Source organism: Salmo salar, chromosome ssa15, assembly GCF_905237065.1.
Source record: "Salmo salar chromosome ssa15, Ssal_v3.1, whole genome shotgun sequence".
Taxonomy (NCBI): domain Eukaryota; kingdom Metazoa; phylum Chordata; class Actinopteri; order Salmoniformes; family Salmonidae; genus Salmo; species Salmo salar.
The window spans coordinates 9,515,000-9,541,281 of NC_059456.1; the positions used below are offsets into that span (position 1 = coordinate 9,515,000).

The 26,282-nt window shown below is 45.8% G+C and overlaps 1 protein-coding gene across 1 annotated transcript in view; it reads right to left on the reverse strand.

The window, feature by feature from the left end:
• Positions 1-4,925, reverse strand: part of LOC106570964 (elongation factor 2) — a 21,612-nt gene extending 16,687 nt beyond the window's left edge. The window contains exons 1-5 of the mRNA XM_045695445.1: positions 4,727-4,925; positions 2,913-3,127; positions 2,325-2,506; positions 874-1,085; positions 1-119 (exon numbers count right to left, since the gene is read on the reverse strand). The exon at positions 1-119 is cut by the window's left edge and continues 66 nt beyond it. Coding sequence (XP_045551401.1) covers positions 1-119; positions 874-1,085; positions 2,325-2,506; positions 2,913-3,127; positions 4,727-4,729 — 731 coding nt within the window. The 5' untranslated portion in view covers positions 4,730-4,925. The remainder of the gene's footprint in view (positions 120-873; positions 1,086-2,324; positions 2,507-2,912; positions 3,128-4,726) is intronic.
• Positions 4,926-26,282: the final 21,357 nt, after the last annotated feature.

The window sequence follows — 26,282 nt, forward strand, 5'->3', positions numbered from 1 at the left end:
GTCTTTTGGTCTCCCTTGGCTGTGAACTTGGCCACGTACATCTCGGCAAACTGCTTCAGAGTGAAGGCCCAGCCATGGAGGCCCGAGCCGAAACCCACTGTGCCCACCATTGGGTCCACCTACACAGGGAAACACAGAACAGACGCATTAAGGGGATCGAACTAGTGATTCTCTGCTTTGCAAACACACGCGACTGCCCGCTTTTAACATACTTACAAACATACACGTAACATACTAGCCAGTTGCTCCACCGAATATGTATTTTGCATTTCAGGGACCAAGTGAAACAATTTCGAGCTGTGGCGTGAGCTTACCGTACCATCTTAACTCTGTGGAGTGTTCTTACCGTACCATCTTAACTCTGTGGAGTGTTCTTACCGTACCATCTTAACTCTGTGGAGTGTTCTTACCGTACCATCTTAACTCTGTGGAGTGATCTTACCGTACCATCTTAACTCTGTGGAGTGATTTTACCGTACCATCTTAACTCTGTGGAGTGATTTTACCGTACCATCTTAACTCTGTGGAGTGGTCTTACCGTACCATCTTAACTCTGTGGAGTGGTCTTACCGTACCATCTTAACTCTGTGGAGTGGTCTTACCGTACCATCTTAACTCTGTGGAGTGATTTTACCGTACCATCTTAACTCTGTGGAGTGATCTTACCGTACCATCTTAACTCTGTGGAGTGATCTTCTTACTGGAGTGTTCTTACCGTACCATCTTAACTCTGTGGAGTGATTTTACCGTACCATCTTAACTCTGTGGAGTGATCTTACCGTACCATCTTAACTCTGTGGAGTGATCTTACCGTACCATCTTAACTCTGTGGAGTGATTTTACCGTACCATCTAAACCCTGTTACACACTGACCATGATGCTGCCCATGGGTCCGCTCTCGTCCTCTCCGTAGGTGGCGATGATGACGTTGACGTTCTCTACGATACGCTGGAAGGTGGCAAAAAGGGCATCGGGTTTCAGCTGCAGCTCCAGCAACGCCCGGTCCATCTTGTTCATCATCAGAACAGGCTTTATCCGTTCTGCGATGGCCTGTCGCAGCACTGTCTCAGTCTGAACACACACACCTGCAAGGGATGGAGAGGTTGGTGCAGCACCACCTTAGAAGGGCTAGCATTAGAACATCAAGGTGCTTGCAAGTTGCAACAAGGCCGTAGGCAGAAGCGTTAAAGGAGTAGATTTTTTGTTGTTGTATTGTTTGTCAGTGTTCAAATCTGTCATGATACGTGTATAATAAATAATAATACATGGTATTTAATATAGCGCTTTTCAAGGACACACAGTATGATGCACAAAGGCCTAAGGGCTTTCATGGTTATTGGACACAGTATGATGTATAAAGGCCTAAGGGCAATCATGGTTGACTGTTGTACTCCCTATTGTTGTTTACTAACCGGGATCCGACTCTAAAAAAACTACAAGTTATAAAGGCTTTATAGAGCATTTGTAAAGTATTCATAAGCACAGTAAATAAAGATGTCATAAACCATTGATAAGCAAAGTCATATTTTATATAAGGTGAAATAATTATTGTTGCCAAAATGTGGCCTAATCATTTTGCTTACCCTCCAGAATAACTAGCAACGTAAATGTCGTTTTTATCATCTGAAAACAATATTTGGCTAAATAGTTAGAAAATAAATACAGTTTGAAAAATACATGTGCATTTAAAAAAAAAAGTACATTTCAAAGTTACAAATATTTTAGTGTTCGGAGCGACCTCCAATTCCTGACGTGTTCGTATCTGAGGTCCTCCAGCACACTATTTGTAGTTCTTTAGTTGTATACCATTACAGTACATGCACACTATTTGTAGTTCTTTAGTTGTATACCATTACAGTACATGCACACAATTTGTAGTTCTTTAGTTGTATACCGTTAGTGTGCACACTATTTGTAGTTCTTTAGTTGTATACCGTTACAGTACGTGCACACTATTTGTAGTTCTTTAGTTGTATACCGTTACAGTACGTGCACACTATTTGTAGTTCTTTAGTTGTATACTGTTATAGTCCTTGTGAGTAAGATTTCTAATGTAGGTATAACAAAGGCCAAATAACCTTGAACTTTAAGCATCATGGGCTGTTATTGGGGTGTGAGCGAGCCAAGCATTGGATGCATTGCAGCCAGGACACTACACTTGCTGCACAAAACACAAGACTGTGTCCAAAACAGCACCCTAGTCCACATATCATAGGTCACTACTTCTGATCAGAGCCTCGTGAGTTCTTCCAAGTTGTTCGGATCTGACCAAAAGTAGTGCACTATATAGGGAATAGGGCGCCATCAGCCCTTCCTTGTCATACCTGAGACGCAGTCTACTACAACTAGTGCCCCGTCAGTGACGCGGAGAGCAGCTGTCACCTCGGAGGAGAAGTCCACGTGACCGGGAGAGTCTATGAGGTTAATGAGGAAGCCAGAGCCATCCTTGCACTGTTTGATGAAGGCCAAGTCATTCTCAGCCAGTTCATAGTACAGAGAGATGGCTCTGCAGGGAGGGAGGGACGACATGTAACCATCGTGACCATCGTACATTTTAATGTCTGTCTCTCAATCACTCTCACATAATGGTATATTAAGGGTACAGGATACTAGGGGCTAGGTCAAGCATCTCAAAAGTAGGAGTGCTGATCTCGAATCAGTTTTGTCTTTTAGGTTCATAAATGAACAGGATTTTAGGTCATTGGTGATGTGGTCATTAATACTGAAATGCAGGTTGATTGTTGAACAACTTAGTTTAGAAAGTCTACCTCAGATTCCCAAAGAAAATATTACCCTTTACTTGGTTACATTACTTATAGTAGAATAGGAAAATGGGACATATTGTTGTAGAAAAACATTTGTATATTACACTCTCAGGAGGACGAGGTATATTGTCTTGAGGGAACACATACGTTGACTTGATGGTGATGCATCTCTCCTGCTCGTCTTTCCTGGTGTCTGTGAAACGCGTCTCGCCAGCCCGGGCGCCGGCGATGATGCCAGCCTTGCACACCAGGGAGTCTGTGAGAGTGGACTTCCCATGGTCCACATGGGCGATCACAGACATGTTCCTGATGTTGGACTTCTTGTCCATGATCGCACGGATCTGGTCTACTGTAAAATTCACCTGGAAAGGGAAGGTGAGATCTGGTCTTTTTGTAAAATTCACCTGGAGAGGGGAGGTAAGATCTGGTCTACTGTAAAATGTACCTGGGGAGGGAAAGTGAGATCTAGTCTACTGTAAAATTGATCTGGCCTACTGTAAAATTCACCTGGTGAGGAGAATTATCTGGTCTACTGTAAAATTCACCTGGTGAGGAGAATTATCTGGTCTACTGTAAAATTCACCTGGGGAGGTGAGGAGAATGATCTGGTCTACTGTAAAATTCACCTGGGGAGGTGAGGAGAATGATCTGGTCTACTGTAAAATTCACCTGGAGAGAGGAGGTGAGATCTGGTCTACTGTAAAATTCACCTGGAGAGGGGAGGTAAGATCTGGTCTACTGTAAAATTCACCTGGAGAGGGGAGGTAAGATCTGGTCTACTGTAAAATGTACCTGGGGAGGGAAAGTGAGATCTAGTCTACTGTAAAATTGATCTGGTCTACTGTAAAATTCACCTGGTGAGGAGAATTATCTGGTTTACTGTAAAATTCACCTGGTGAGGTGAGATCTGATCTACTGTAAAATGTACCTGGTGAGGAGATTGATACTTGTCTACTGTAAAATTCACCTGGGGAGGTGAGGAGAATGATCTGGTCTACTGTAAAATTTACCTGGAGAGGGCAGGTAAGATCTGCTCTACTGTAAAATGTACCTGGGGAGGGGAAGTGAGATCTAGTCTACTGTAAAATTGACCTGGTGAGGAGAATGATCTGGTCTACTGTAAAATTGACCTGGTGAGGAGAATGATCTGGTCTACTGTAAAATTGACCTGGTGAGGTGATGGGTGAGGATTGTTAAATGAATTCCAAAGCCAATAGCCTAATCATTTGCTGCAGTAACCTATAGGCTATGACGCATCTAAGAGAGGACACTATAACCCCAGCTTGTACACCTGCATGGTGTCATTGTAACAGGTGCATTTGTTTACAATGACAACACAGTTTCTAACCTGTAGCCCATGTAGTTAACTGGGCCTGGGTCTAGCCTATAGGGGTAGGCAGAGTTGCTCAATGTGAGCACATGAAACTTTAATACGGCCATCTCAGGGAACGGCGTGCCTGTGCTATTTATAACACGGGGCCGGGGTAATGGTATTCAGTCTGACTGTACCCCTGCATTGGCACGCACATTAGGCCCGAGGCCTACCTAAAAGAACACCTATTTAAATTCAAAAGAAACACTTGGAGACGAGGTGTTGTTTACAGCAAATGCATTCAGTTAGGCTGCAGCAACTAACTCAAGTTCTACAGATGACTTTATTGGCTTGTTGATAAATACCCTAGTCAACATTACATAGGTCATGATTTTACTTCGATTTGTAGAACGGATTAACTTATTTTGTTAACGGTGTGACACGCTTTCATTAATCACAGCATCTTTATTAGGCTAATAAGCAATGAATATATTCTGTTTCTGTTTGATAACCATTTGCTAAAAAAAAATTGCATACGTCATCGACAATAATACTAAATGGATATTAATTTTGAAAACCGTCGCTTTTAGAAGAAAGACGAGCCGTTGTTAATGGCTGTAATTTGTCAAAACATGTTATATAGACTTACCATGATAGCGGATTTTTATATTCCCAGGCTCAGCTGGTTGTTCCTCTCTTTCGGGGGGCTAGAGGGAAAGAGAGACTATGACGCACTGGTCTTGGTATAATTCTGCGACAGCCGGCACTCTGGAAGTCATGTGGAATATGTCACGAAGTGTCATATGGACCCGAACTGAAATTAAAAGTGATATAGCAGAGAATTTTTTTTGTCGTCACAGATCTAGGCTATGCGACATGTTAGTCTCTCAGAGATGTGCAAAGGGACTGAAGATTTAATATTTTGGCTTCTACAACTGAAACCCCAAAAATATAAACGCAACATGTAAAGTGTTGGTCCCATGTTCCATGAGCTGAAATAAAATATCCCGGATATGTTCCATATTTCTCTAAAATGTTTTGCACAAATTTGTTTACATCCCTGTTAGTGAGAATTTCTCCTTTGCCAAGATAATCCATCCACCTGACAGTTGTGGCATATCAAGAAGCTGATTAAACAGCACGATCATTACACAGGTGTACCTTGTGCTGGGGACAATAAAAGGACACTTTAAAATGCGCAGTTTTGTCACACAACACAATCCCACAGATGTCTCAAGTTTTTGAGGTGCATATTGGCATATTGGCATATTTGAGGTGCATATGTGCATATTGGCATGCTGACAGCAGGAATGTCCACCAGAGCTGTTGCCAGAGAATTGAATGTTCATTTCTCTACCATAAGCTGCCTCCAACGTTGTTTTCGAGAATTTGGCAGTACGTCCAACCGGCCTCACAACCGCGGACCATGTGCAACCCAGGATCTCCACATCCTGCTTCTTCACCTGCGGGATCGTCTGAGGGCCCACCGAATGGCTGCACCCCTGTCCAGTCATGTGAAAGTCATAGAATAGGGCCTAATTCATTCATTTAAATGGATTGATTTCCTTATAAGAACTGTAAATCAGTAAAATCTTTGAAATTGTTGCATGTTGCGTTTAGAAGTAAGGTTAAACGGCTAGAGGTAGGGGAAGGGTTAGCTAGCATGCTAAGTAGTTGCTAATTAGCTAAAATGCTAAAGTTGTCCATGTTGACGTTTGAAAATGCAACCTTTGGGTTGCTAGACTCGACATATTAAATGTAAATCCGAGACACAGCAATTAGTATGATATGTTACATTTTGTATTCATTTGTGGATTAATTCTGGAAGGAAGAAAAAAAATCCCATTGTGAAATAATGCTTTTTAGCCTCTCCGTTGATGTAAATAACAGTCGATTGTAAATACATTTGACTGGTCATGCTTATCGGTCTATAGGTTCATTTGTATAATTTTGTGAAATTAAATTGGCACTTGTGTACAGTATATTGGTTTATGTATCTTATCACACATGTACAGCATACAGATACAGAACCTTTGAGTCGGAAAATATGACAGACAGCACAAGAGCTGCTGCTGCAAAATCTTGTGGTGCTTTCAAGACAACTGGGAACTCTGGGGAAAAAATAGGAGGAAGTTAAATTATGATGTCAGTGATCTTCATGTCACAAAAGCTCTGGCGAAGGCCGTGAGGCCGATACGTAAAGCTCTGGCGAAGGCCGTGAGGCCGATACGTAAAGCTCTGACGAAGGCCGTGAGGCCGATACGTAAAGCTCTGACGAAGGCCGTGAGGCCGATACGTAAAGCTCTGACGAAGACCGTGAGGCCGATACGTAAAGCTCTGACGAAGGCCATGAGGCCGATACGTAAAGCTCTGACGAAGGCCGCTACGTAAAGCTCTGACGAAGGCCGTGAGGCCGATACGTAAAGCTCTGACGAAGGCTGCTACCTAAAGCTCTGACGAAGGCCGTGAGGCCGATACGTAAAGCTCTGACGAAGGCCGTGAGGCCGATACGTAAAGCTCTGACGAAGGCCGTGAGGCCGATACGTAAAGCTCTGACGAAGGCCGTGAGGCCGATACGTAAAGCTCTGACGAAGGCCGTGAGGCCGATACGTAAAGCTCTGACGAAGGCCGTGAGGCCGATACGTAAAGCACTGACGAAGGCCGTGAGGCCGATACGTAAAGCACTGACGAAGGCCGTGAGGCCGATACGTAAAGCTCTGACGAAGGCCGTGAGGCCGATACGTAAAGCTCTGACGAAGGCCGTGAGGCCGATACGTAAAGCTCTACGAAGGCCGTGAGGCCGATACGTAAAGCTCTGACGAAGGCCGTGAGGCCGATACGTAAAGCTCTACGAAGGCCGTGAGGCCGATACGTAAAGCTCTGACGAAGGCCGTGAGGCCTATACGTAAAGCTCTGACGAAGGCCATGAGGCCTATAGGTAAAGCTCTGACGAAGGCCGTGAGGCCGATACGTAAAGCTCTGAGAAGGCCGTGAGGCCGATACGTAAAGCTCTGACGAAGGCCGTGAGCCCGATACGTAAAGCTCTGAGAAGGCCGTGAGGCCGATACGTAAAGCTCTGACGAAGGCCTTGAGGCTGATACGTAAAGCTTATTAAAGATCAGTGATACTATCGAGAGCAGTGTGCGGTTTACTTTTTCCTTCATAGCGATCTTCAGGTCAGAAATCTAGAAAGAGCCCTGAGTTCCCGAGTTGGAATTCCGAGTTGGAGATTGTTTTCCCCCAGTTCCTAGTTGTTTTGAATGTGGCATCAAACGGCAACTGGAATGCAGGCTGCATCAGCGAGTCACACACCACTTTGCCATGAGCTGGAGGCAGTATGCATTTTGAAAACCATTTACTTAATTGTTGGAAAGCTGAACGTTTTAATACATATTATGAGGCATGTCTTACCTTGCTTCAAAGTCAATTCACTCCCGAGTGGCGCAGCGGTCTAACGGACTGCATCTTAGTGCTAGAGGAGTCACTACAGACCCTGGTTCGATCAAGGGCTGTATCACAACCGGCCGTGATGGGGAGTCCCATAGGGCGGCGCACAATTGGCCCAGCATCGTCCGGGTTAGGGAAGGGTTTGGGCGGGGTAGGCCGTCATTGTAAAATAAGAATTTGTTTTTAACCGACTTGACTAGTTAAATAAAAGTTAAATAAAAATACATTTAAAAAGCCTATTAGATCTCCTCTCTAAATTTCTAATGGAAATCTCTGTCACATGAAACTATCATAAGAAAGTGGCCTTTTGACAACAGGTATTTTCCTGCTAATTGCAATAAAACAACAAAACAACAAAATGAACAAACATTTGCATGTAGCGTACTGCTTGTGTGCATTGCAGTGCTTTATAATGTGAAGAAATAATAGTTTATCAACATCTTAAGCTAAACGTTCTGATCTGTTGCATTAGACACTAATTTAACATATATATATATATATATATATATATATATATTCAGTAGCCTAGGCCTGCTGGTTGTATGAATTTGGGATCTATCGTCTCACAACTGTCCCAGAGTCTGTTTGGAATAGACTATTTCTTTCTCAACAATAGGTAGCCTTAACTTTTTTCTATAGTAGATTGACAAAGGCTATTGATTTCGCTGTTAGTTACTGGTCTTGTTGGCTGAAGAAAAGTAAACGTGGACAGTTATTTTAACATCTTCAAAGCGCCCGTCTGAATTCGGTAAGAAAGACCTCATCATTACATCCTCCACTTGTGTGACCTTCCTGGTTCCGTCCCACAAGTCAGTGAGTCAACACAGGAAGGAGCAATGGATGGATAGTTCATTTATTTCCAAAGCTGCAATGATGGGACACGCACAGTATGGATCAATGATCAGTAGTCGACGGGATATAAATAGCACTCCCACAGCAATTCTCCATAAATCTGCTGTATAATATACTAACAAACAAAAAAAACAATCGAAATGTCTATCAAAGTCATTGTGATCGTATAGTGGATTTAACAATTTTCAAAAAAATTACTAATTTACAATAACAAGAAATGCATTGTTTCCATGTTTAATCTCATATTTACAACATCAAAATAAACCATCATCCATTTTCCTATTCAAAATGTCAAATTAACCTGAATAATTACTCAATGTCACCCTCTGGTGGTGAAGAAATATATTACACCTAAAATGTACCACATATTTTCCTAAACTAACAAAACCGGGCTAATACGCTGGCTGGTGCTCATGAGTTTATAAAATATATACTTTATACATTTGTCATAAATTACCTGCAATGATGGAACACACACCGTACGGATGAATGTTCAGTAGTCGACGGGATGTAAACAGCATTCCTAAAGAAGATGTCTTTTCCAGTTAGCTACCAACTTCAAAGAGGGAACTCTAGCATAAAACCCACATGGAAAACAGAGATTCGACAAATAACATATAAAGAGTACCTTTATTGATGCCAAACCAAAGAGTACCTTTATTGATGCCAAACCAAAGAGTACCTTTATTGATGCCAAACCAAAGAGTACCTTTATTGATGCCAAACCAACAACAGAAGTTACAAATAACATAAATCGCTAATGTACGGTGTGAAAGATGTATTTTATGATGTAATGTCAACTTTATACATTTCTATCCCAGGACCATTTAATTTTCCCCTCACCCACAGTAATTGTCCATAAATTACCCAGAATCACATACATTTATCACTAAGTGTATTAGACAATGTAAACACACTAATCTACCAGGAGGTGACATTAAAAACCCATTTTATGCAGGAATTGAACCATTTAATGACACCATTACACTTGTATGTTCTGTTCATTTGAATGACCATATTCTGAATGTGATTTCTGTCTACCTGAGCACCATGGGTGGACGCCCTAATAAGGTCACACACCTGTAAATTCAAATGTTGCTGGTTAAATGTCCACCACCACTACCACATTTTCCTAATTCAAACCCTGGTGGCTAGGTGGCTAACGTTAGCTAGGTGGCTAGCTAGTTAGCTAGGCTAGGAGTTAGGTTAAAAAGGGGGAAGGGTTAGCTAACATGCTAAGTAGTTGTAATGTCGCTAATCAGTTAAAATTCTGTGATGAGATTCAAACACGGCTCCTTGGTGTTGCTAGACATTTGCGTCATATGACCAACCACCCTAATAACCTTCTGTCTTATGTAACCAATTGTAACATATCATGAGTGTCCCGGATTTACATTTACTATGTTACGTAAGAAGCTCCATAGGAAAGTTCTGTGTACTGATCTACTTTGGGCCATGTTGTGGTAGTTGATATGAATTGTCAGGCACTAGGTGGCAGTGTTGGCCTTTACTTCAGTGAACCAACAGAGGTCTAGATACTAACTGAGTCAAAGAGAAAACCTTTGACAGAGCATAATATCATCCAAAAATACTCAAAATGAAAGCAGTAAAACATGCACATTTTTTTTTGTTCTAGCCCTGCACTGTCTGACACACTTGAGTCAATTTGTTGAACCAGGTGTGTTCATCCCAGAAATAGGCTATTCATGTCTAGGTCAAAGAGCTAACACTGTTTTTTACTGTATTCAAACCAAGCTGATTGACTCCCATTAACAAACAGTGGGACTGTGGCCCCCTATGGACCCTGACTTTTACAAACAGTGGGACTGTGGCCCCCTATGGACCCTGACTTTTACAAACAGTGGGACTGTGGCCCCCTATGGACCCTGACTTGTATTATGTGACTGTGGCCCCCTGTGGACCCTGACTTGTATTATGTGACTGTGGCCCCCTATGGACCCTGACTTGTATTATGTGACTGTGGCCCCCTGTGGACCCTGACTTGTATTATGTGAATGTGGCCCCCTATGGACCCTGACTTGTATTATGTGACTGTGGCCCCCTATGGACCCTGACTTTTACAAACAGTGGGACTGTGGCCCCCTATGGACCCTGACTTTTACAAACAGTGGGACTGTGGCCCCCTATGGACCCTGACTTGTATTATGTGACTGTGGCCCCCTGTGGACCCTGACTTGTATTATGTGACTGTGGCCCCCTATGGACCCTGACTTGTATTATGTGACTGTGGCCCCCTATGGACCCTGACTTGTATTATGTGACTGTGGCCCCCTATGGACCCTGACTTGTATTATGTGACTGTGGCCCCCTTATGGACCCTGACTTGTATTATGTGACTGTGGCCCCCTATGGACCCTGACTTGTATTATGTGACTGTGGCCCCCTATGGACCCTGACTTGTATTATGTGACTGCTTTCTTACTTTTGTTGATGTTGATGAGGTGTAAATGTGGTGTTAAAGAGATGAGGTTTATAAACAAGTCTCCCGCTAGGTATAAATAATATAATATTCACTTTAAAGTATCCCTCAGCTGGCTGGTCAGACACCCTCCCTCAGCTGGCTGGTCAGACACCCTCCCTCAGCTGGCTGGTCAGACACCCTCCCTCAGCTGGCTGGTCAGACACCCTCCCTCAGCTGGCTGGTCAGACACCCTCCCTCAGCTGGCTGGTCAGACACCCTCCATCAGCGGGCTGGTCAGACACCTCCCTGAGCCAGCTGGTCAGACACCTACCTCAGCTGGCTGGTCAGACACCTCCCTCAGCTGGCTGGTCAGACACCTCCCTCAGCTGGCTGGTTAGACACCTCCCTCAAATGGCTGGTCAGACACCTCCCTCAGCTGGCTGGTCAGACACCTCCCTCAGCTGGCTGGTCAGACACCTCCCTCAAATGGCTGGTCAGACACCTCCCTCAGCTAGCTGGTCAGACACCTCCCTCAGCTGGCTGGTCAGACACCTCCCTCAGCTGGCTGGTCAGACACCTCCCTCAGCTGGCTGGTCAGACACCTCCCTCAGCTAGCTGGTCAGACACCTCCCTCAGCTGGCTGGTCAGACACCTCCCTCAGCTAGCTGGAAAGACACCTCCCTCAGCTGGCTGGTCAGACACCTCCCTCAGCTGGCTGGTCAGACACCTCCATCAGCTGGCTGGTCAGACACCTCCCTCAGCTGGCTGGTCAGACACCTCCCTCAGCTAGCTGGTCAGACACCTCCCTCAGCTAGCTGATCAGACACCTCCCTCAGCTAGCTGGTCAGACACCTCCCTCAAATGGCTGGTCAGACACCTCCCTCAGATGGCTGGTCAGACACCTCCCTCAGGTGGCTGGTCAGACACCTCCCTCAGCTGGCTGGTCAGACACCTCTCTCAGCTTGCTCCTCATACACCTCCCTTAGCTAGCTGGTCAGACACCTTCCTCAGCTCGCTGGTCAGACACCTCCCTCAGCTGGCTTGTCAGACACCTCCCTCAGCTAGCCGGTCAGACACCTCCCTCAGCTGGCTGGTCATACACCTCCCTCAGCTGGCCGGTCAGACACCTCCCTCAGCTGGCTGGTCAGACACCTCCCTCAGCTAGCTGGTCAGACACCTCCCTCAGCTGGCTGGTCAGACACCTCCCTCAGCTAGCTGGTCACACACCTCCCTCAGTTGGCTGGTCAGACACCTCCCTCAGCTAGCTGGTCACACACCACCCTCAGTGGGCTGGTCAGACACCTCCCTCAGTTGACTGGTCAGACACCTCCCTCAGCTGGCTGGTCAGACACCTCCCTCAAATGGCTGGTCAGACACCTCCCTCAGCTGGCTGGTCAGACACCTCCCTCAGCTGGCTGGTCAGACACCTCCCTCAGCTAGCTGGTCAGACACCTCCCTCAGCTGGCTGGTCAGACACCTCCCTCAGCTGGCTGGTCAGACACCTCCCTCAGCTGGCTGGTCAGACACCTCCCTCAGCTAGCTGGTCAGACACCTCCCTCAGCTGGCTGGTCAGACACCTCCCTCAGCTAGCTGGTCAGACACCTCCCTCAGTTGGCTGGTCAGACACCTCCCTCAGCTAGCTGGTCACACACCACCCTCAGTGGGCTGGTCAGACACCTCCCTCAGTTGACTGGTCAGACACCTCCCTCAGCTGGCTGGTCAGACACCTCCCTCAAATGGCTGGTCAGACACCTCCCTCAGCTGGCTGGTCAGACACCTCCCTCAGCTGGCTGGTCAGACACCTCCCTCAGCTAGCTGGTCAGACACCTCCCTCAGCTGGCTGGTCAGACACCTCCCTCAGCTGGCTGGTCAGACACCTCCCTCAGCTGGCTGGTCAGACACCTCCCTCAGCTAGCTGGTCAGACACCTCCCTCAGCTGGCTGGTCAGACACCTCCCTCAGCTAGCTGGTCAGACACCTCCCTCAGTTGGCTGGTCAGACACCTCCCTCAGCTAGCTGGTCACACACCACCCTCAGTGGCTGGTCAGACACCTCCCTCAGTTGACTGGTCAGACACCTCCCTCAGCTGGCTGGTCAGACACCTCCCTCAGTGGGCTGGTCAGACACCTCCCTCAAATGGCTGGTCAGACACCTCCCTCAGCTGGCTGGTCAGACACCTCCCTCAGCTGGCTGGTCAGACACCTCCCTCAGTGGGCTGGTCAGACACCTCCCTCAGCTCGCTGGTCAGACACCTCCCTCAGTGGGCTGGACAGACACCTCCCTCAGCTGGCTGCTCAGACACCTCCTTCAGCTGGCTGGTCAGACACCTCCCTCAGCTCGCTGGTCAGACACCTCCCTCAGTGGGCTGGACAGACACCTCCCTCAGCTGGCTGCTCAGACACCTCCCTCAGCTAGCTGGTCAGACACCTCCCTCAGCTGGCCGGTCAGGTGTGGACACCCTGCAGTCAACCCAGATCCACCATCACCACATTTTCCTTATTCAAAACCTGGTGGCTAGTTGGCTAACGTTAGCTAGGTGGCTAGCTAGTTAGCTAGGCTAGGAGTTAGGTTAAAAAGGGGGAAGGGTTAGCTAACATGCTAAGTAGTTGCAAAGTCGCTAATCAGTTAAAATTCTGTGATGAGATTCAAACACGGCTCCTTGGTGTTGCTAGACATTTGCGTCATATGACCAACCACCCTAATAACCTTCTGTCTTATGTAACCAATTATAACATATCATGAGTGTCCCGGATTTACATTTACTATGTTCCGTCTAGTCTATGAGACCAGGCTGGGATGACAGTTTTGCGGGCCGGTCAGGTGTGGACATCCTGCAGTCAACCCAGAATCTACTAGATTAACCAGTCATGTTGGATGTTGATCAAGTGTGTTGTTGCCAATGGTTTTTCTACTGATGAACTGAATCTAAACGGACACTAACTTAAACTCTTCTTTGATAGATACTAGTATTTAGTCTAGTTAAGTGTCAGCTAAATTCATGGATATCTGACTCTAGGTCCCAGCATCTAGTCCTACAGGAAACTAACAACAAAACAGTTCAAACAAAGTTATAAAACAAACAACAAAAAAGATTTGTGTTCAGCCTCATTTAGCAACAAAAATCTGTGATTAGCAGAACTCAGAGCAATCAAATGAGCTTAGTCCAATGAGCCTTGACGACATATTAAGATTGTGAGCGTTAAATCACTGAGTTGTAATTTGGAACCAATAGCAGAACACAGACACTCATTTGCTTGGAATAGTTGGACCACATGAAAGGTGAAAGGAAATTGAACTTTCTTTGACTTGTCCCGGACGCTGAGGCATTTAGGGCTAGCTGTGATGGCTGGATGAGGACTGACTGGGTTTAGGTTGGGTTGGGTTGTAGTCTAGAATGATACAAGGCACAATCTTTTGGTCCTACAAGTTATCCAGCCACAGGCCCGGCCAGGGTCGGGGTTCTGTTAAGATGACTGGTCATGATGGTATGTATATCAAGCGTATGTCTTTATGTATGTGTATAGAGGTGGGAGTTATTCGGTGGTCTAACTCCTTACCCTCTCTGTCCGATCAGGGCCGTGTTTCCCGATAGGCTTACTAGTGTTTTAACGATGCATCTTTCTTAAAGAAATGACTGAAGACGTAAGACGCGCTTCCCACAACACCACTCCGAGAAAACAGTCCATAAGTACGTTTGTTGGAGCATTGTGTCGATACTGATAGGATCGAAAGAAAGGGAAAGCTGATTTCAGGTCAGTTTTCTCAATTCAAATCTTTCCTTAACATTATAATTCTTTCACAATACTGACGACGGATCAGAGAGAGAGAGAGAGAGAGAGAGAGAGAGAGAGATTACAACCTACAGCTGCAAAATCGCAGATTTGTCACGTCATTGAGCACATGTTAGTGGTCTGAGGGCAGGCGTTAGATTTACGAGCGTTTTCAAGTGAAACGTTAATAACGATGGTTTTGGGAAACAGCTCTGAGATCTCTCTTCATTATTTCTGCAGGATAAGGATGGTTATGTCTCTCCAACCAGATCTCTTTTCATTGCTCCACCAGGATGAGGAGTTTGGCTCGACCAGCTGGTGGAGCTGGGCTTACAGGGGCAGCGGAGAGGTCCTGAAGAGGGAGGAATTTGAGACCAGGAAAGCAGCTGCAGAGGCCTCCAGGCTCTCCAAGAGGAGACAGCAGAAGTTAGTCAGTTAGCTTCACTACCTGTCTGTCGGTCAACGAGAGGCCATGGTGCTCTCCCTCCAAGGGGAAGGCATTGTGTGTCTGGGTTTGTGCTTTGTGTTTACAGCCCTAAAGTTGACTGACTTCATTGTAGAAAGTAAAATGATTTTTTTAAGGTGATTTCAACTTGATCCGACATCCGAAGCGTTTGGGGTCGCAACCTCTGTGAACGTTATCTGGGGTATTTTGTCTTAAAAGTCTATCGCAGTGGGCAGGTTATGAAGTAGCCTGGAGGCCCAGATCTGTTTGTGTTCTCTTGTTTACAGCCTGACCGATATATATCGTTTCAACAATCAAAATAAGGAAATCTCATGCTATTTGAAAACTTTCGTCCGTTATGATGTCGTTAGTATCACAAATGAAAGAAATCAACATTTGAATCATATTTCTTGGACAATTGCTCTTGTGTAATTCTGAGAACTGTGTGGAAAATTGTCACTTGTTCATTTCCCCACTGTGAAACAATATATCGGCAGATACCCGTATCAGTGTTTTGTCCCCTCAAACTACTTTTATCAGACACCCCCCCCCCCCAAAAAAAAACCCCAGATGTAGGACCAGCCCTGTGCTGGAGGAGAGGAAACTGAAACCATCTGAAGCCCTGTGCTGGAGGAGATGAACTGAAACCATCTGAAGCCCTGTGCTGGAGGAGAGGAACTCAAACCATCTGAAGCCCTGTGCTGGAGGAGAGGAACTGAAACCATCTAAAGCCCTGTGCTGGAGGAGAGGAACTGAAACCATCTGAAGCCCTGTGCTGGAGGAGATGAACTGAAACCATCTGAAGCCCTGTGCTGGAGGAGAGGAACTGAAACCATCTAAAGCCCTGTGCTGGAGGAGATGAACTGAAACCATCTGAAGCCCTGTGCTGGAGGAGATGAACTGAAACCATCTGAAGCCCTGTGCTGGAGGAGAGGAACTGAAACCATCTAAAGCCCTGTGCTGGAGGAGATGAACTGAAACCATCTGAAGCCCTGTGCTGGAGGAGATGAACTGAAACCATCTGAAGCCCTGTGCTGGAGGAGAGGAACTGAAACCATCTAAAGCCCTGTGCTGGAGGAGATGAACTGAAACCATCTAAAGCCCTGTGCTGGAGGAGATGAACTGAAACCATCTGAAGCCCTGTGCTGGAGGAGAGGAACTGAAACCATCTGAAGCCCTGTGATGGAGGAGAGGAACTGAAACCATCTAAAGCCCTGTGCTGGAGGAGAGGAACTGAAACCATCTGAAGCCCTGTGCTGGAGGAGATGAACTGAAACCATCTAAAGCCCTGTGCTGGAGGAGAGGAACTGAAACCATCTGAAGCCCTGTGCTGGAGGAGATGAACTGAAACCATCTAAAGCCCTGTGCTGGAGGAGATGAACTGAAACCATCTAAAGCCCTGTGCTGGAGGAGATGAACTGAAACCATCTGAAGCCCTGTGCTGGAGGAGATGAACTTATGTTCCCCATGAGTTTCATGAGGCTTGTTCATAATTGATTAAGCTGTTCGATGACAAACTAACAATCTCTTTCATTTAGAATATTCCCTCTCTTTAATATAGAATATTCCCTCTCTTTAATATAGAATATTCCCTCTCTTTAATATAGAATATTCCCTGTCTTTAATATAGAATATTCCCTGTCTTTAATATAGAATATTCCCTCTCTTTAATATAGAATATTCCCTCTCTTTAATATAGAATATTCCCTCTGTGTCCTGGTGCGACCTGGCTTTGCCCCTCTCTCTAGGCTAAAAGTTAATCATCACCAAACCACTTGGGTACTGAGGTAATCTGAGATAATCTCCAGACCTGGACTACCTCTGAGAACAGTACCCAAGTGAGAAAGTTCATCATCACCAAACCACTTGGGTATTGAGGTAATCCGAGATAATCTCCAGACCTAGACTACCCCTGAGAACATTCTCACTAGGGTACTGGGGTAATCCGAGATAATCTCCAGACCTAGACTACCCCTGAGAACATTCTCACTAGGGTACTGAGGTAATCCGAGATAATCTCCAGACCTGGACTACCCCTGAGAACATTACCCAAGTGAGAAAGTTCATCATCACCAAACCACTTGGGTACTGAGGTAATCCGAGATAATCTCCAGACCTGGACTAACCCTGAGAACAGTACCCAAGTGAGAAAGTTCATCACCAAACCACAAGGGTACTGAGGTAATCTGAGATAATCTCCAGACCTAGGCTAACCCTGAGAACATTCTCACTAGGGTACTGAGGTAATCCGAGATAATCTCCAGACCTAGACTACCCCTGAGAACATTCTCACTTGGGTACTGAGGTAATCCGAGATTAAGCGCAGTAGTTATGCCTTGTTTGATGACAAGCTGATGCAAACCTGTGATAAAATACACACACACACACACACACACACACACAGTTTTGGAGGTATATCTAAACATTTACTTGCTCAGTACTGAGTTTGATTGAAGTGTTAAGTGGATTTATCCAACCGGCAGATGTCTTGGTTTGGGGTGTGTTTTCCATGCAGGTGTGTGTGTGGTGTAAGGATTTGCGTTAGGAAAATTTGGCACCAGACAAGTGACCGGGAAGATTTGAATTCATCTGACATTTGAAAAATGTATCGGTCAGCCGTATGCGTTGGGGTACGTAACTTGTTAGTGCATCCAGACCCGCAGCCAACACCATCAATAAATAAGGGATATTGGCCAAAATGAGCCACATTTACGTGTCCTAAAAAACAAATTACAAAAACACTATTTGTTGTGCATATGTAGCATATGTACAACTTTATAGCTGTTTGTTTTCTTGGTTTTTACTTTCCTAAAACAACAACTGTCCACCTCATGGTTTGTTCAGCTATCAAAGAGTTGAGCACTAAATGCATAAGCCTATAGGCTTTGGCCTTCACTTTATGATATTAATACTCAAAAACATATATATATACAAGGAAGAGAAGGCCTGGCCCTAGAGAATCTGAAAGATCTTTATTTATTTATTTCACTTTTATTTAACCAGGTAGGCCAGTTGAGAACAAGTTCTCATTTACAATTGTGACCTGGTCAAGATAAAGCAAAGCAGTTCGCCACAAACAAGAACACAGAGTTACACATGGAATAAACAGGAGTACAGTCAATAACACAATAGAGCAAAAAAAATAGAAAAGTCTGTGTGTGCAAATGTAGAAGAGTAGGGAGGTAGGCAATAAATAGGCCATAGAGGCGAAATAATTACAATTTAGCGTTAATACTGGAGTGATAGATGTGCAGATCATGATGTGCAAGTAGAAATACTGGTGTGCAAAATAGCTAGAGGGTAAGTAATAATATGGGGATGAGGTAGTCGAGTGTGCTATTTACAGATGAGCTATGTACAGGTACAGTGATCGGTAAACTGCTCTGACAGCTGATGCTTAAAGCTAGTGAGGGAGATATGAGTCTCCAGCGTCAGAGATTTTTGCAATTCGTTCCAGTCATTGGCAGCAGAGAACTGGAATGAAAGGCGGCCAAAGGAGGTGTTGGCTCTGGGGGTGACCAGTGAAATATACCTGCTGGAGCGCGTGCTACGGGTGGGTGTTGCTATGGTGACCAGTGCGCTGAGATAAGGTGGGGCTTTACCTAGCAAATTCTTATAGATGACCTGGAGCCAGTGGGTTTGGCAACGAATATGTAGCGAGGGCCAGCCGACAAGAGCATACAGGTCGCAGTGGTGGGGCGTTGGTGACAAAACGGATGGCACTGTGATAGACTGCATCCAGTTTGCTGAGTAGAGTGTTGGAGGCTATTTTGTAAATGACATCACCAAAGTCAAGGATTGGTAGGATCAGCAGGAGACTTGTTCTGTGAAGCAGGTCTGATCAGCTAGTTGAGAAGACAGCTATAGGCTGCAGGACTATACTGATACAGATACATTTGAGTTATCTAATAACCGTGTAGGCCTACTAATGTGCTGTAACCCTATATGTGTTGACAACCTAACATCTTCTGATGGCCTCTTGTCTCTTCCCTCAATGGGAGCGCCTGGGCTGGCCTGAATGCTTAGCGTGTGGAGTGCGTTTGGCACCTGCAGAGACAGCCTCAAAAGGCATCACACTGTCACGACTCGCTGTTTCTCTTTCTTTCTTTATCAGGGGGCCTTTTCATCCTCCCGTGCGTTGCTGTCTCTGAGACCTTTAGTGCCTCCAGGTGTAGAAACAGAGCTGTTTTCATCTCTCTAACCTCGAACCCTGCCTCTACCCTTGCAACTTAGCGTGCGTCTGATCAATGCCTGCCCCTTGCACCTGTGGTAATAAAATACCAAATGGAGTGGAGATATCACTGCCAATGTTAGTCAGATGTTGCCCTGTTTTTACCCTGCCCCGGCTGGTTCATTCTACTCTGACTGGAGGATAACATTCAGCTGCCTCTGCTAGTCCTGCCCTCCCTGAAGCTGGGAGAGGAGAGGAGAGGAGAGGAGAGGAGAGGGGAGGGGAGGGGAGGGGAGGGAGGGAGGGAGGGAGGAGAGGAGAGGAGAGGAGAGGAGAGGAGAGGGAGAGGAGAGGAGAGGAGAGGAGAGGAGAGGAGAGGAGAGGAGAGGAGAGGAGAGGAGAGGAGAGGAGAGGAGAGGAGAGGAGAGGAGAGGGGAGGAGAGCGTAAGGGGTGGGGCGATGAGGGTAAGGCTGGGGCGATGAGGGTAAGGCTGGGGCGATGAGGGAAGGCTGGAGCGATGAGGGAAGGCTGGGGCGATGAGGGTAAGAGGTGGGGCGAGAGGGTAAGGGGTGGGGCGATGAGGGTAAGGCTGGGGCGATGAGGGTAAGGCTGGGGCGATGAGGGTAAGGCTGGGGCGATGAGGGTAAGGCTGGGGCGATGAGGGTAAGGCTGGGGTGATGAGGGTAAGGGGTGGGGCGATGAGGGTAAGGGCTGGGGCGATGAGGGTAAGGGGTGGGGTGATGAGGGTAAGGCTGTAGAGCTCTGATCGTTTCCTGTCTGAATGTTGGAGGCTGTAGAGCTCTGATCGTTTCCTGTCTGAATGTTGGAGGCTGTAGAGCTCTGATCGTTTCCTGACTGAATGTTGGAGGCTGTAGAGCTCTGATCGTTTCCTGTCTGAATGTTGGAGGCTGTAGAGCTCTGATCGTTCCCTGACTGAATGTTGGAGGCTGTAGAGCTCTGATCGTTCCCTGACTGAATGTTGGAGGCTGTAGAGCTCTGATCGTTCCCTGACTGAATGTTGGAGGCTGTAGAGCTCTGATCGTTTCCTGACTGAATGTTGGAGGCTGTAGAGCTCTGATCGTTTCCTGACTGAATGTTGGAGGCTGTAGAGCTCTGATCGTTCCCTGACTGAATGTTGGAGGCTGTAGAGCTCTGATCGTTTCCTGACTGAATGTTGGAGGCTGTAGAGCTCTGATCGTTTCCTGACTGAATGTTGGAGGCTGTAGAGCTCTGATCGTTTCCTGACTGAATGTTGGAGGCTGTAGAGCTCTGATCGTTCCCTGACTGAATGTTGGAGGCTGTAGAGCTCTGATCGTTCCCTGACTGAATGTTGGAGGCTGTAGAGCTCTGATCGTTCCCTGACTGAATGTTGGAGGCTGTAGTGCTCTGATCGTTCCCTGACTAAAAGGGTGGTTTGTAAAGCCAAACTACCCTTTTAGGTTCTAGATTGCACATTTTTTTTAAATAGGAGTGTAGTTTGGGGCCCCATCATTAGTCCTAATACCCACAGCCCTACCTAATGACAGAGGGCTTGTTAATCCTCGGTAAGAGATTTGTCGACGGAGGGAAACTTAAACACACTCATCTCTGTCTGTGTATCGTCCGAGGTATTACTCCCCGTCCAAGTGTGACTGAGTGTTTCTCTAGCTACTGGGTGGTGGGCGGGGGGGGTAACCCCAGTCACTTGCCTCCTCAACACCTGTGTTTACTTTGAGGCCTCCATGACCCAGCAGTAATCCTTCACAGTGAGCTACCTCCCAGCCTCCAAATATGTTCTGCACTTTCACCACTGTACGATTCCTCCAATACCTTTATTATGGGGCACAGGCCAAAAGACCAGTATAAATTACATTCCTCTTTCCAAATTGTAGTATATTTGAACTTGGGGGTAGAGAGAGAGAGAGATCCTGTTCTCTATTATGGTAATTTAAGCGAAGTAAAGAGCGGGAATAAGAGGGGGAGGGTGGATTTTTCAGCTGCAGCAGTAGCTGGGCCTGGTGCTGTGCTGGCTGGCCTAGTGCTGTGCTGGCTGGCCTGGTGCTGTGCTGGCTGGCCTAGTGCTGTGCTAGCTGAGCCTGGTGCTGTGCTGGCTGAGCCTGGTGCTGTGCTGTGCTGGCTGGCCTGGTGCTGTGCTGGCTGGCCTGGTGCTGTGCTGGCTATTTGTATTTGAATTTATTATGAATCCCCATTATTTCCTGCCACGGCAGCAGCTACTCCTGGGGTCCAGCTAAATTAAGGCAGTTTATACAATTTTAAAACATCACAATACATTCACAGATTTCACAACACACTGTGTTCCCTCAGACCCCTACTCTACTACCACATATCTACAATACACTGTGTTCCCTCAGACCCCTACTCCACCACTACCACATATCTACAATACACTGTGTTCCCTCAGGCCCCTACTCTACTACCACATATCTACAATACACTGTGTTCCCTCAGGCCCCTAGTCTACTACCACATATCTACAATACACTGTGTTCCCTCAGGCCCCTACTCCACCACTACCACATATCTACAATACACTGTGTTCCCTCAGGCCCCTACTCTACTACCACATATCTACAATACACTGTGTTCCCTCAGGCCCCTAGTCTACTACCACATATCTACAATACTCTGTGTTCCCTCAGGCCCCTACTCTACTACCACATATCTACCATACACTGTGTTCCCGCAGGCCCCTACTCTACTACCACATATCTACAATACACTGTGTCCCCTCAGACCCCTACTCCACCACTACCACATATCTACAATACACTGTGTTCCCTCAGGCCCCTGCTCCACCACTACCACATATCTACAATGCACTGTGTTCCCTCAGGCCCCTACTCTACTACCACATATCTACAATACACTGTGTTCCCTCAGGCCCCTACTCCACCACTACCACATATCTACAATACACTGTGTTCCCTCAGGCCCCTACTCCACCACTACCACACATCTACAATACACTGTGTTCCCTCAGGCCCCTACTCTACTACCACATATCTACAATACACTGTGTTCCCATAGTCTGTTCTGGACTTGGGGACGGTGAAGAGACCTCTTGTTGCATGTCTTGTGGGGTATGCGTGGGTGTCCGAGCTACCCCGGCCAAACCCTAACCCCGGACTATGCTGGGCCAACTGTGTGCCACCCTATGGGACTCCCAATCACGGCCGGTCGTGATACACCCTGGAATCGAACCAGGGTCTGTAGTGATGCCTCTAGACTGAGATGCAATGCCTTAGACCGCTGCGTCACTCTGTCAATAACTCTCATAAGTACAAGTAGTGATGAAGTCAATCTCTCCTCCACTTTGAGCCAGGAGAGATTGACATGCACATTATTGTTAGCTCTCTGTGTACATCCAAGGGCCAGCTGTGCTGCCCTGTTCTGAGACAATTGCAATTTTTCTAAGTCCCTTTTTGCGGAACCTGACCACATGACTGAACAGTAGTCCAGGTGCGAAAAAACTAGGGCCTATAGGACCTGCCTTGTTGATAGTGTTGTTAAGAAGGTAGAAACTAGGGCCTGTAGGACCTGCCTTGTTGATAGTGTTGTTAAGAAGGTAGAAACTAGGGCCTGTAGGACTTGCCTTGTTGATAGTGTTGTTAAGAAGGTAGAAACTAGGGCCTGTAGGACCTGTCTTGTTGATAGTGTTGTTAAGAAGGTAGAAACTAGGGCCTGTAGGACCTGCCTTGTTGATAGTGTTGTTAAGAAGGTAGAAACTAGGGCCTGTAGGACCTGTCTTGTTGATAGTGTTGTTAAGAAGGCAGAGCAGCACTTTATTATGGACAGACTTCTCCCAATCTTAGATACTGTTGTATCAATATGTTTTGACCATGACAGTTTAAAATCCAGGGTTACTCCAAGCAGTTTAGTCACCTCAACTTGCTCAATTTCCACATTATTTATTACAATATTTAGTTGAGGTTTAGGGTTTAGTGAATTATTTGTCCCAAATACAATGCTTTTAGTTTTAGAAATATTTAGGACTAACTTATTCTTTGCCACCCATTCTGAAACTAACTGCAGCTCTTTGTTGAGTGTTGCAGTCATTTCAGTCGCTGTAGTAGCTGATGTGTATAGTGTTGAGTCATCCACATACATAGACACTCTGGCTTTACTCAGAGCCAGTAGCATGTCGTTAGTAAAGATTTTAAAAAGTAAGGGGCCTAGACAGCTGCCCTGGAGAATTCCTGATTCTACCTGGATTACAGTGAAGGAAAAAAGTATTTGATCCCCTGCTGATTTTGTACGTTTGCCCACTGACAAAGAAATGATCAGTCTAAAATTTTAATGGTAGGTTTATTTGAACAGTGAGAGACAGAATAACAACAGAAAAATCCAGAAAAACACATGTCAAAAATGTTATAAATAGATTTGCATTTTAATGAGGGAAATAAGTATTTGACCCCCTCTCAATCAGAAAGATTTCTGTCTCCCAGGTGTCTTTTATACAGGTAACGAGCTGAGATTAGGAGCACACTCTTAAAGGGAGTGCTCCTAATCTCAACTTGTTACCTGTATAAAAGACACCTGTCCACAGAAGCAATCAATCAATCAGATTCAAAACTCTCCACCATGGCCAAGACCAAAGAGCTCTCCAAGGATGCCAGGGACAAGATTGTAGACCTACACAAGGCTGGAATGGGCTACAAGACCATCGACAAGCAGCTTGGTGAGAAGGTGACAACAGTTGGTGTGATTATTCGCAAATTGAAGAAACACAAAAGAACTGTCAATCTCCCTTTGCCTGGGGCTCCATGCAAGATCTCACCTCGTGGAGTTGCAATGATCATGAGAACGGTGAGGAATCAGCCCAGAACTACACAGGAGGATCTTGTCAATGATCTCAAGGCAGCTGGGACCATAGTCACCAAGAAAACAATTGGTAACACACTTCGCCGTGAAGGACTGAAGGACTGCAAATCCTGCTCAAGAAAGCACATATACATGCCCGTCTGAAGTTTGCCAATGAACATCTGAATGACTCGGAGGACAACTGGGTGAAAGTGTTGTGGTTAGATGAGACCAAAATGGAGCTCTTTGGCATCAACTCAACTCGCCGTGTTTGGAGGAGGAGGAATGCTGCCTATGACCCCAAGAACACCATTCCCACCGTCAAACATGGAGGTGGAAACATTATGCTTTGGGGGTGTTTTTCTGCTAAGGGGACAGGACAACTTCACCGCATCAAAGGGACGATGGACGGGGCCATGTGCCGTCAAATCTTGGGTGAGAACCTCCTTCCCTCAGCCAGGGCATTGAAAATGGGTCGTGGATGGGTATTCCAGCATGACAATGACCCAAAACACAAAGCCAAGGCAACAAAGGAGTGGCTCAAGAAGAAGCACATTAAGGTCCTAGAGTGGCCTAGCCAGTCTCCAGACCTTAATCCCATAGAAAATCTGTGGAGGGAGCTGAAGGTTCGAGTTGCCAAACGTCAGCCTCGAAACCATAATGACTTGGAGAAGATCTGCAAAGAGGAGTGGGACAAAATCCCTCCTGAGATGTGTGCAAACCTGGTGGCCAACTACAAGAAACATCTGACCTCTGTGATTGCCAACAAGGGTTTTGCCACCAAGTACTAAGTCATGTTTTGCAGAGGGGGTCAAATACTTATTTCCCTCATTAAAATGCAAATCATTTTATAAAATTTTTGACATGCGTTTTTCTGGATTTTTTTGTTGTTATTCTGTCTCTCACTGTTCAAATAAACCTACCATTAAAATTATAGACTGATCATTTCTTTGTCAATGGGCAAACAAAATCAGCAGGGGATCAAATACTTTTTTCCCCTCACTGTATGTTGGAGAGGCTTCCATTAAAGAACACCCTCTGTGTTCTGTTAGACAGGTAACTCTTTATCCACAATATAGCAGGGGGTGTAAAGCCATAACACATACGTTTTTCCAGCAGCAGACTATGATCAATAATGTCAAAAGCCCCAACAAACATTTATCATCAATTTCTCTCAGCCAATCATCAGTCATTTGTGTAAATGCTGTGCTTGTTGAATGTCCTTTTCTATAAGCGTGCTGAAAGTCTGTTGTCAATTTGTTTACTGTAAAATAGCATTGTATCTGGTCAAACACAATTTTTCAAAAAGTTTATACACAACAATAATGTTTTCACCTCTTCCACACTCACTTTACAGAATGAAAAATTACAATGCTTGTCTTTTATAATTTGGTCAGATATACTTGGATGTGTAGTGTCAGCGTTTGTTGCTGGCATGTCATGCCTAAGTTTGCTAGTCTTTCCAATGAACAAAATAATTAAAGTACTTGGCAATATCAGTGGGTTTTGTGATGAATGAACCATCTGATTCAATGAATGATGGAGCTGAAGTTTCCTTTTTTTCTCTCCAAAATTTCATATAAGTTGCTCCAAAGCTTCTTACTGTCATTCTTTATGTCATTAATCTTTGTTTCATAGTGTAGTCTCTGTGGGTTGAAAGCAGATTCAATGAGACATTATACTGGATGGATGGAGGTGAAAAGGTCCCTGGTCCTCCCTTGACCTGGCCCTGACTAGAGCTGCGGAACAGGAGGAAATGGGAAGGGGACTGGTGGCGGAAGTGAATGGAGGAACCAAGGTTCTCTCTACTTTTCCTTCCTTCCAGGGATAGATGGGTTTGTAGAAATTGTGCTAGGAGAGGGAATTTTTGTCTATTTTGGACACTAATATTACCCGGGCTAGTAGTAATCCCAATATACTTGCTTGGCTGGGCAGGGCCCAAAATCCGTAAGTTCCTTTCATCCTCCACCATGAACTGACTTGTCCCCCTCAGTGTGTCCTGCCCTGTCTCCCTGTTTCAGTTGGTGTCCTGCCCTGTCTCCCTGTTTCAGTTGGTGTCCTGCCATGTCTCCCTGTTTCAGTTGGTGTCCTGCCATGTCTCCCTGTTTCAGTTGGTCCCCTGTTTCAGTTGTCAGTCTTTAGCAGGTCCATGCAGGTCATGTAGAGTTTAGGATACCATTACGTCTAATTTATTCACTGATGATTGTTGTAAGTCCTGGGAGGTAGTATTATACCAGTACTGAGGAATGACCAGGGAGGTAGTATTATAACAGTACTGAGGAATGACCAGGGAGGTAG